Source organism: Rhincodon typus, chromosome 6, assembly GCF_021869965.1.
Source record: "Rhincodon typus isolate 14 chromosome 6, sRhiTyp1.1, whole genome shotgun sequence".
Taxonomy (NCBI): domain Eukaryota; kingdom Metazoa; phylum Chordata; class Chondrichthyes; order Orectolobiformes; family Rhincodontidae; genus Rhincodon; species Rhincodon typus.
In genome coordinates, this window is record NC_063337.1 from 38,798,864 (window position 1) to 38,810,902 (window position 12,039).

General features: G+C 39.0%; 1 protein-coding gene across 3 annotated transcripts in view; it reads left to right on the forward strand.

Annotated features, from left to right (window-relative positions):
- The window catches only part of cryl1 (crystallin, lambda 1), a 112,681-nt gene that overhangs the window by 21,122 nt on the left and 79,520 nt on the right, over nucleotides 1-12,039 (forward strand). For all 3 annotated transcript variants that reach the window (XM_020530113.2, XM_048598072.1, XM_048598071.1), the window contains one exon: nucleotides 9,935-10,061. In XM_020530113.2, coding sequence (XP_020385702.2) covers nucleotides 9,935-10,061 — 127 coding nt within the window. The remainder of the gene's footprint in view (nucleotides 1-9,934; nucleotides 10,062-12,039) is intronic.

The following is a 12,039-nucleotide window of genomic DNA, read 5'->3' on the forward strand; positions in this document are numbered from 1 at the left end:
GAGCAGGCCGGCGAGGCAGCAGTAGGGCGGCGGCGAGAGCAGGCCGGTGAGGCAGCAACAGTTGGCCTAGCAGTTTGGAGCAGTGCCTGCACCATTGTGGAGATGGGACTTGGGACTCTGAGATCTGGACAATTTTTTTCTTGCTTACCTTTTGGCTCTGTTAAATCTTTTAATTTGTAAACTTTTGTAAAGAAGTGGGTGCCAGTGAATGGTGACTTTGTGCACTTTTTGCTATACTCATGTATTTCTATACTTAGTGCATGTGACAAATAAATAAATCTAAATCTAAGGGGACCAAGACAACTCTCAATATGATCTTAGCAAGAGTCAATATAATTAGTAGAAGACGTCAATCTGCTGTACTCAAATTCTCTTGTAATGAAGGACAATATATCAGTTGCCTTCCATTTGCTTGCCACATCTGTATGTTAGCTTTAAGTTCCTTTAGGAACAAGGCCTCCCAGGTTCCTTGAGAAGTGATGTCCTAAATCTTGTCTGTCTCTCTCTTCATTGAAGAAAACTCTGTGTCTCCATTCCCCCAAAGTCGATAACCTCACACTTATCTGCACTGTGTTTAATTTGAAGTTCTTGCCCACTAACTAAGCCAATCCAAATCACTTTGAAGCCTCTTTCAATATACCCCCAATCCTCAACAACAGTTTGTATTTCATATTTATTAGTTGTGTCATCAGCAAACTTGGAAATACCACGTTTGGTCCCCATATCCAAATCATTGACAACAATAACAAAAACAAAGTTGCTGAAAAAGCTCAGCAGATCTGGCAGCATCTGTGAAGGAAAAAACAGAGTTAGCGTTTCGGGTCCCGTGACCCTTGCTCCAGTTCTGAGAAAGGGTTACTGGACTCGAAACGTTAACTCTGTTTTTTCCTTCACAGATGTTGCCAGACCTGCTGAGCTTTTCCAGCAACTTTGTTTTTGTTCCTGATTTACAGCATCCGCAGTCCTTTCGGTCCAAATCGTTGATATAGATTGTGAACAACTGGGGTCCATAGCCTGATCCTTGCCATATCCCACTGGACTGCTAACCTGACAATGACCCATTTATTCCTAATGTTTCCTTTCTGTTAACCAATCCTTAATGTGTCAGTAAATTACACCCTATATCACGTTGTAAAGACTGTGGATTGAATTTTTTGTCTTGGGCTAAGTTCAAGTTGCATCAATTTTTTTTAAGGGTTTTCACCATGAAGCTTAATGAGTCCCTCACTGTATCATAGTAAATTTACTACATTTAATTACTTATCATGCCGCTAAGCCAAATGTCATCTGATTTCCTGCCATTCCTGGAACAAACTCAGCACTCTTTGGAACACAGGGTCAAGGGATGTTTTTGTGACTGGAAACCTGTATTCACTGGTCTTCCAAAGGCATAAGCGGTGTGACTCTTGCTGCTTTTGGCATGTTTAGACTTGAATGTAGGAAGGTTGATCAGTAAGTTTGCAGTTAATACAAACATTGGAGTGGTAAATAGTGAGGAGGATTGCCTTAGATTACAGGCCAAGATAGATGGCTGGCCAATGGAAAATAGAATTCAATCCAGATAAGTGTGAGGTGATGCATTTGGGCAGGACAAACAAAGCAAGGTAATACATGATGAACTGTAGGACCCTAGGAACACCAAGGATCAGATGGACCTGGGTGTGCATGTCCATTAGTCCCTTGAGTTAGTGGGACAGGTAGATAGTGGTTAGGGCATATGGATACTTGCCTTTATTATCCACGGCATAGGGTCCAAGAGCAGGGAGGTTATGCTGGAACTGTACAAAATGTTGGTTAGGCCACAGCTAGGGTGCAGTTCTGGAATCCACATTATAAGAGGGATGTGATTACATTGGAGAGGATACAGAGGAGATTTACCAGGTTGTTGCCTGGGCTGGAGAGTTTCTGAAGAGAAATTGGTTAGAGGGCGGTTGTTTTCCTTGGATCAGAAGAGATTGAGGGGCACAGACAGGATAGATAGGAAGGAGCTTTTCCCCTTGGTGACGTGATCAATGACCAGGGCATAGATTTAAGGTAAAAGGCAGGAGACTTAGAGGGGATGTGAAATTTGGAATTCACTGCTTGTCAAGGTGTTGAAGGTAGAACCCTCGACATCTTAAAGTATTTAGATATGCATATGCAATACAGAGACATACAAGGCTATGGGCCATGTGCTGGAAAATGGAATTAGAATAGTTGGCTGATTGTTTTTAGTTGGCACAGACTTGGTTAGCTGAATGGCCTTTTACTTTGCTGCATACAAATGAATTGGCTGAAGGAAAACTGGACATTACCCATGCAGAAGAAATTGAGAGGTAATGCATGGAAAATTTATGCTTCACTGTCAGAGTAGGTTTACAAGGATTAAGGAAAGGATTAAAAAAGAAATCTGTAATGTGTGCATATGAGTTAGTTCCTAAAACATACAGGGAAAGGTTTCAGAATGTAAAGGAGCTGCTTGGGTAAATTTACACTGAATTTGATGGGTTAAACAGAGTAATTTTGACAGATAGTTATGTGAATGAGGAGTTGAAACCATGTATGAGGTTCTCAGATCTTCTTATCGTGGAAGAACTTAAACTTACTTACCTTTTTGTAATAAGAACTCATGTTGAAGATCAAACGGCTGCACCTGCTGGACAGGCATTAATAATGGTTGTCAATTAAGGATATGATCCTATTTTTTCCTGTCATGCCCCATAGATTCAGAGGATAGAAAATGGGAGAGTTAAAGGAAGGCAAGCAGCCAAAGTAAAGAAAAGGACAGCAGGGAGTGTCCCAAGATCTCCTCCGATCAGAAAAGAAGGTGAAAATTTAAAACCTATATGTTTCCATTGTAGTAATGTGGGACATTCAGAGTACTGAAATTGAGGGAAGCCCATGGGACTTGTTGGCGCTCGTAAGAGAATCCAAAAAGGAAGCTCAAACAAGAGGAAAAGTACCATGGAATAAATAGTAGCTTTATAGGCAACCAGGAAACTGGAGGTAGAAAGTGCATTGATTGCTGGTGAGGCATCTGAAATATAAAGGATTGTGTCAAAAAAGAACTTCAGGACATAGTGCAGTTTTGTAAAATGTGTCAGATATTTCCATTATTGAGGAAACCTCAACAAGTAATCAAACTGGGACCTTTGATACCAATACTAATTCTTGCAGATCTGTTCAATTGAGTGTTAGTAGTTTGTGTAGGATTGTTACTCAAAACAAATGCAGAACACCAGTATATCCTTACATTTAAGGATATGATAACCCAATTTCCAGAGGTTTCTCCTTTTTGAGAACAATTACAGCTGAGATAGTGTTGGAGAAATTAGCTCAATTATATAGACATTATGGTCTACCATTTAAAACACATTCTGATTGAGGTGCGAACTTTGTCTTGGATACTATTAGCAGTTTGGGTATTAAAAAAAAGGTTAATCACATATCATCCATAAACACAAGTTTTGGAGAGATACCGTTAGATTTTCGAGCCATGATGAAAGTGTAGCGTCACAAACACTCCCAGGTTTGGAACAAAGGATTAGATTTGTTATTGTTTGCAATCAGAAATTCTCCAAATGAATTTGCTGGGGTTTGTTCTTTTGAATTAAGCTATAGAAATGAGATAAGAGGTCCATTTAAAATTGCTTAAAGAAAATTTCTTAAAGCAGCAAGATAATTCCTCAATGTTGGATTGTGTTTCCATATTTCTAGAGAGACTTGCAGGAGAGTAGCATAAGAGAATTTAAAAACCTCAAGCAAAGATGAATCTCCAAAGGATAGTCAGCATGGTTTTGTCAGAGGGAGGTCATGCTCAACAAATCTAAGTATAAAGAACAATACAGCACAGGAACAGACCCTTCAGCTCACCAAGCCTACACTAGCATATGAAGCCTTTCAAAGTTTAAAAGGCCCTTGACTCTACATGGTCCAAATTCCCTCTATTCACTGCCTATTCCAGTATCCATCAAGATGCCTCTCAAATGTTGTTATTGTATCTGTTTCTACCACTTCTTCTGACAGTGCATTTGAGATACTTTTTTAAAACAAAAATTGTCTCTCTCATCTTTTAAACTTTCCCCTTTTAAAACCATAAACCTGTGTCCCCTAGTAACTGATATTTCTACTCTGGGAAAAAGAAACCAATTGTCCATTCTATCCATGCCTCTTAACTTTTGTAAACTTGTATTAGGTTGCCTCTTGGCCTCCAATCAAGTGTAAACGAACCAAGTTTGTTAAATATCTCCTCAAAGTTAAGACCCTCCAAACCAGGCAACTTTCTGTAAACCTTTTCTGTATCCTCTCCGGAGCCGTATCTTCTCGTAGTGTGAGTGACCAGAATTGTACATAATATTTCAAATATGAATTCCAAATCTAGTGAAATTTTTTGAGGAGACCAAGTGTTTGGATGAGGAAAGGGCAGTTGATGTAGTTTACATGGATTTTGTCAAGGTCTTTGACAAGGTCCCACATGGGGAAACTGACAAAGAAGGTAAAAGCTCATGGGATCCAGGGTACCTTGGCAATTTGGATCCAAAATTGCCTTAGTGACAGAGGATGTGTGTGTCCCAGTGTAATTAGTTCGATTAGCTTGCCTTTATTACTCAGTGCATTGAATATAGGAGTTGAGAGGTCATGTTGTGGCTGTACAGGACATTGGTTAGGCCACTTTTGGGATACTGCATTCGATTCTGGTCTCCCTACTACAGGAAAGATATTGTGAAATTTGAAAGGGTTCAGAAAAGATTTACGAGGATGTTGCCAGGGTTGGAGGATTTGAGCTACAGGGAGAGGCTGAATAGGCTTAAGGGGCATCTTTTTCATGCAGAGTATGGTGTGTGTATGGAATGAGCTCCCAGAGGAAGTGGTGGAGGCTGGTACAATTACAACATTTAATAGGCATCTGGATGCGGATATGAATGAGAAGGGTTTAGAGGAATGTGGGCCAGATGCTCCCAAATGGGACTAAATTAATTTAGGATATCTGGTTGGCATGGACAAGTTGGACTGAAGGGTCCGTTTCCATGCTGCATACCTCTATGACTCTGGTCTTGTGTCCTGTGTCTGTGATATTCATTTAATGGTGTAAATGAGAAGGGGAAGGGTGATTACTAAGTTAGCAGATGACACAAAGATTGTTTGGGTGGTTGATAGTGAGGAGGAAGGTGTTAGGTTACAGGAGGATATAAACTGGTCAGTTGGGCAGATCAGCGACAGACGGTATTTAACCCTGATAAATGTGAGGTGATACACTTAGGAAACAGGAACAAGATCAGGGAGTATTTGAATGGCAAGACACAAGGAAGCTAAAAGGAGCAAGTTGACGTTTGTCCACAGATTCCTGAAGATGACAGGACAGGTTAATAGGGTAATTAAGACATGTGGACACTTGCCTTTATCAGTTGTGGCATAGATTATAAGAGTTGGAAGGTAATATTGGAGCTGTACAGGATTTTGATAGGCCACAGCTGGAATACAGTGTGCAGTTTTGGTCACCGCACTGTAGGAAAGATGTGATTGCACTGGAGGGGTGCAGAGGAAATTCACCAGGATACTGCCTGGGATGGAACATTTCAGCTATGAACAGAGGCTGGATAAGCTCAGGTTGTTTTCTCTGGAGCAGAGAAGGTTGAGGGGGCACCTGACAGAAGGGTATGAGATTGAGGGGCATGGACAGGATGAATAGAAAGCTGCTGTTCCCTTGGTTGGAGGGTCAAGAACAAGGGGACATAATTTTAAAGTGAAAGCCTAGCAGCCATTGAGATGCACAGTCCTAGTCAATTTTGTGACCTTGACTTTACCAAACTTTTTGAAATGGTGGCTGATTAATGGCAGTCTAACTGCAAGTTGGTAAGTTGGGGGTAGAAAAGCCAGTGGGTACTTTTCCAAGAAATTAAAACAATATCCGAGGGTACTCTACTGTGCAATAAAAAACATTAGGATTATTACTCCTTCTTCAACACTTCAAGTCTGTGTCTGGCATGACAGCAAAAAAATTATTCAATTCTGAAATCCAAGTGTATCGCATCTGCAGGTTCCCTTCACTAATCCTACTTGTTACCCCTGAAAAATTCTAATAAATTTCCCCTTCATGAAGTCATACTGACTTGGCTTGATTATGCATTTCTAAATGCTCTATAATAGATTCTAACATTTTCCTCATGACAGATGTTAAGTTAACTGGCCTGCAGTTACCTTCTTTTTTCTTCCACCTTTTGTTTGAATAAGTGTCTTACATTGGCAGTTTTACATTGTCTGTCTTGCTCTATTCCAGACTCTTAAGTCTACTTCCTTTAGTATCCTTGGATATAACTCATCAGATTTTCAAGACTTAACATCCTTTAGACCTATTAATTTTCCTAGTACTTATTCTCTATTGCTAGTTATTGTATTTATTTTCTCTCCATCTTTTATCTTTTAATAGCATTCCAAAAATATTAACTGTAATGTCCTCTACCATGAAGTATTTCTTCAACTCATCTGCTATCTTCCGGTTCCCCATTATTATATTCACAGTCTTGTTCTCTAAGGGGCTTATGTTGACTTTGGCTTCTTCTTCCTTTTTAAAAAATTAAAGAACCTGTTACTTCATTTTTATATTACTTGCTAATTTTTTTCAATTTATTTCCTCCCTTTCTTTGGATTTAACGACTTTCCCTTCCTGTGGTTTACCACTAATCTATGCTACATTGTGTGCATTATTTTTCTTTCAATTTGAGACTATCTTTAACTTCCTTGGTTAACGATGGTCAGTTTACCCTCTTCCTAGAATCCTTTTTTCTCACTGGGATATATCTTTGTAATAAGTCATGAACTATTTTCTTAAGCATCCACCATCACTTGTTATCTGCTAACCACTTTCCCAGTCCATTCCAACCAATGCTTCTCTCATTTCCTTCATAGCTACCCTTATGGGTTTAGCAAAGTTGTTACAGACCCACGTATCTCAATCAAAAACTAAATGCTAAATTTATCATGTTACTGTTTCCTAGATGATCTTTTACTCTGAGATCATTTATTAAAGCTGATTCAAAATAGTCTGATCCGTATTTGGATCCATAACAGGAAACTGTCCCAAATATATTCTGTGAATTCTTTCAACTTGGTTACCTATGCCAATTTGATTTTTCCCTATTGATACAAAATCACATAATTAATGTTCAGCCTTTTTTTAAAGATGTCCTCATTATTCTCATGATTTCTTCTCTGTCCTACAGTATAACTACTGTTAGAGGGCCTATCAACTACTCCCACCAGTGTCTTCTTCCTCTTGTTATTTCTTACCTCCACCCATATGGATTCTACATCTTCCAATCCAAGGTCATTTCTTCCTATCACATTTATTCCATCCTGCACTGACAATATTATCCTACCAACTTTTCCTTTGACCCTATTTCCTGTAAGTCATTTTCTTTTCATGTTTGAACCCTGTTCTTTCCTGACCCACTCAGGGTATCATTACCTAGTATAGTTCTCCTGCAAGGCCACCACATCATTTAAAAACAAAAGTGACTATTATGCCTGAATGAGGAGTTCATACAATGCTATTGAGGTAATTTCCAGGAACACCATGCCGTGGAGCCAAACAAAGCAGATTATTCTGGACTTGATATTGTTTGAATGTGACATGAATAGCTAATTATCGAAGAATTAAGGTAGCAGTGATCACAATCTGAATTTTACATTGACTTTGAAAGAGAGAAGAGTGGGTCTAAGAGTAATATTTTAAACAAATAATGAGGTAATTATGGGGCATGAAAGCTGAACTAGCTGAATTGCAAGGGGTTACTAGAGGATAGATCAATAGATTAGCAGTAGCAGATATTTAAGGAGGTATTTCAGAATGCACAAATATATTCCTAACACAAATAAGAATTCAAAGGGGAAGATCCACCATCTATGGTTATAAAGAAGTTAACAAAAACATCAAACTTAAGGGAATAAACATTATAATTGTGTAAAGATGAATGGCAGGTCAGATGATTGGACAGAATATAAAGAATGAAGAACATTAGAATAGGAAAGGAAGGTAGCTAGAATTGTAAAAACAGATTAGCAAGAGTTTGTCCTGGTATTGAATAAAAGGAACAAAGTAAGTAAAGTCAGTGTTGTTCATTTTGGGTGAGAATGGTGTAAGTAAATGATAAGGAAACAGCAGATGAAATGAACATAATTTATTTTTGTCTTCCTTATAATTGATCCAAAGAACATTCCAGTAAAAGCTGTACATCAGGAGGTGGACAGGAGAGAGGAACATCATGAAATTACAATCATGAGGGAAGTGCTACTGAGAAACTGGTGGAGCTTCAGGCTGACTAGCTCCTGAGCCCTGTCAGATCTCATCCTAGAGTAAAGTCTTAAAATAGGGTACTTAATAAGGTAGTAGATGTATTGGTTTTCCAAAATATGCTAGATTCTGGAAATGTTCCATCAGGTTGGATTGTAGCAAGCATAACTCTTCTAGTTAAGATGGGGAGGAGGCAGAAATCAGGAAACTTTAGGCCAGCTACCTTGATGTCTTGTGTGGAAGGTATTAGAATCGACTATTAAGAAGTCCGTAGCTTAGAAAAACTTAAAAGTAATTGGGAAGTGAGAATCGTTTTTTGAAAGAGATGACATGTTTCTCCAAATTATTGGAGATCTTTTGAAGGAGTACCATGTGAATAAAGAGGAGCCTTTAATTGCAGTTGGATTTTCAGAGTGCATTTGACAAGGTACCACAAAAAGTTATTTAGCAAAGTAGAACTCATGGTATAGTTTGACAGCATGGATATTAGCATGGTTAGAGAATTAGCTGGCTGGCAGAAAACAGAATGCCTAAAAGCGATCAATTTATAGTTGGCAGAATGTGCTGAGTGGAGTTCTGCAGGGCTGTGTTGGAGACTTTTTTTACAATCAATATTGATGACTTGGATGAGGACATCAAAGTCATGCAAGCTAAATTTGCAGATGATACCAAGATAGGTAGCAAAGTCTGATGTGAAGAGGAAGTAAGGAGGATGAGAATAGATATAAATGGCTTGTGAGTGGACAATAAATCTGGCAAATGGAATGTGGGAAAATGTGAAGTTGTTTGTTTTGGCAAGAACAATAAAAAGCAGAGTATTCGTTATACAGAAAATGACTGCCAAATTCCGAGATAAACAAAATCTAGGTGTTCTGGTGCATGAGTTACAAAAAGGTAATATGCAGCTGCAACAAGTAACTTAGAAGACTAATGGAATGCTATCCTGTATGTGCAAGGATGCTTTGGTAATTCAGAGCATTGCTAAGACCACACCTTGAATATTGTGTGCAGATTTGGTCTGCTTATTTGCGAAGGGGATTTTGTCGATTGATATCTGGATTGAGCAGATTGTCCTATGAGGAAATGTTGCAAAAACTACGCTTGTTTTCATCGAGTGCAGAAGAGCAAGGAACGAGTTGATTAAAGTATATAAGATCCTGAATAGTATTGACAAAGTGGGCACGGGTGAGTTCAGAGCCAAGGCACTGTTTTAAAATTAGGGGAATCCCTTTTAGGACAGATTAGGTTTTGTCGCTCTCAGAGGGTTGTGTGGTTTTGGAACTCTGTCTCATAGGTGATGCAACTGGTGTCATTTAAATATTTTAAAAGTGGAAGTAGATTCTTGTTTGGTATGTGAGTCAGTGGTAGTTTGTAACATGTAATTCAAAACACAAGCAGATCAACCAAGATTTTTTTTGATACAGAAGACGTTCAAGGAGGCAAATACCCTCCTTCTGTTTCTAATTTGTATGTTTCTATGCATGGAAACAATCGAGCCACCAACATAAAAGCTCAAACCTTGTAGAAATGTTATATTAGGAAAATTTCTGTGGTAGATGCCATTTCCTTCTCATGGTTCAGGTAATAGCAAAAACAAAATATTGATGTTAACCAATGAAACTGTCTATTTCTTAGAGATAGTAACATGCATTCTGCTTTTATTAGGCAGCAGCTGACTGAACTTGAGAGAACTGGCAGGCTGAGAGGAACCTTCAAACCTGAGGAACAAATGATGCTGATCACTGCCAGTAATGACCTTGCACAAGCAGTAGAGGGTGCCATTCACATCCAGGTCAGTGTTTCTACTGAGTTACTTATGTGTGGGTCAAATTGTTCACAAGTCAATATTTTGTTCATCTCAGTCTGAGTCAAAGTAGAAATTTCCAAATGCATTTAATACTCATTTAGGTTCTTTAAATGCAGAATGATTTTGTACATGAAGCATTAAAATTTCTGTAGAGGCCGACAACTTTTAAGGTGGTATTGGAATTTTCAGTGACTGCGAAGATCACACAAGATTTTAAGATCTAATACTTTCATTGTAATAAACAAACTGAAATCAACATTATCTAAATACACACTTAAATCAGCAAACTTAAATTGTACACTACAGAAAATTTACATCCATATTTACTGAAAATTGACCATACCAAGTTGGCACCTCAATTTTGGGCAACGCTGCTATAGGCCCTGCCATGCCTTTCTGTACTGTTTATTGATCCAAGGTTACTCCTCTCGCATGACAGTAATGGTGGAATGAGGCATATATCACGCCACGTTTTTACAGATTGTGTGGTAGAATCAGTTGCTGCTGATATCCCACGCTGCTTCAGATATCTGCTTTTGAACTGTTGGATCTGTTTTTAATCTATCCCATTAAGCACAGTGGTAGTGCTAGACTATATAATGGAGGGTATTGTCAATGTGAAGAAGCAACTTTAATTCTACAATGACTCTATGCACAGGCACTCCTACATTGGTCATTTCTACCAATATTGTTTTGGACAAACGCATCCATGAAGGGTAAAAAGTAAGATCACGTGAGTTTTTCACTCCTGTAGGTTCTCTTGCGAGCTGTTAAGAGTACCACATCTAGTAGCTATGTCCTTTACACTCAGCCAGCTAGCTCAGCAATAATACTGCTGATATACACTCTTTATGATAAATTTTTTGGGGGCTTCAACATCCATGTTCCATGCCCCTCGTACCTTGACCAAATGGTGTTGATTCGTCAGCCAAGGGACAGTAGTACATGATGGTCACTATCAGCTTCCTTGCCCATATTTGACCTGATGACATGAGACTTCATGGGGTCCAGTGCAAAGGTTAAGAACTGTCAGATCCACTCCTTCCCAACTGTCAAACTACACTGCTGTCACTTCTGGTAGGTCTTGATTTAGTTTGTGGTACATCCCTCCAAGTTCTTGTACCAATCCCTGAATACTCCTGAGTAAGCCTTTCCAGGGTTCCCTGGACTGGATGTGCCTTTATTCTGGTCCCCGGGTTATATCTGATTTTCATGTTATGCACAGACAAAATAAATGTATTGTTTCCTTGCATCTTCTATTCTGTTGTCCAAGAAATACAAATTATTGGCTGCATGTGAGAACCACTTAGCGAAAATAATTCTATCCATATTCTCACCAGGTAGCCTTGATGAAAATTATGCATGTAAGAATGACCAATTTGGCTTTTAAAATAATTGACGTGTCCTCCCTCAATACAGCTGTGATATTTTCACTTATCCATAACGTAACTTCTCCACATCTTCTTCATCCCTCTCTGTCTCACCTGAAACATCTAAATCTCAGAATGTTAAGCTGCCAGTCTTGTCCCTTATCAAACAAGGTGAGCCACTTACTGTGTTTGCTGAACAAATTCTCATATGCACAAGTTCTGTCTGTGTTTTAGTTGAGGGAAATAAAAAAAAAGATGTGGAAATAGACTGCTTGTAGCGGCTTCCCTGGTGCCCAGGATTATGAAACATTCATGTATTTCAACGATCAAATGCAATTCTTGAGCACGAGGATATTCTCAATCATATATTTTAGTGATTTGAATTCTCAGGATAAATGACTTCCCTCTCTTGTATTCATTCCTTTTTTACTCATTCGTGGGATGTGGGTGTTGCTGGCTGGCCAAAATTTTTTGCCTGTCCCTAGTTGCCTTTGAGGAGCTGGTGATGAGCTGCCTTCTTGAACTGCTGCAGTCTATATGCTGTGGGTTGACCCACAATGCTGTTAGGGAAGGAATTCCAGGATTTTGACCCA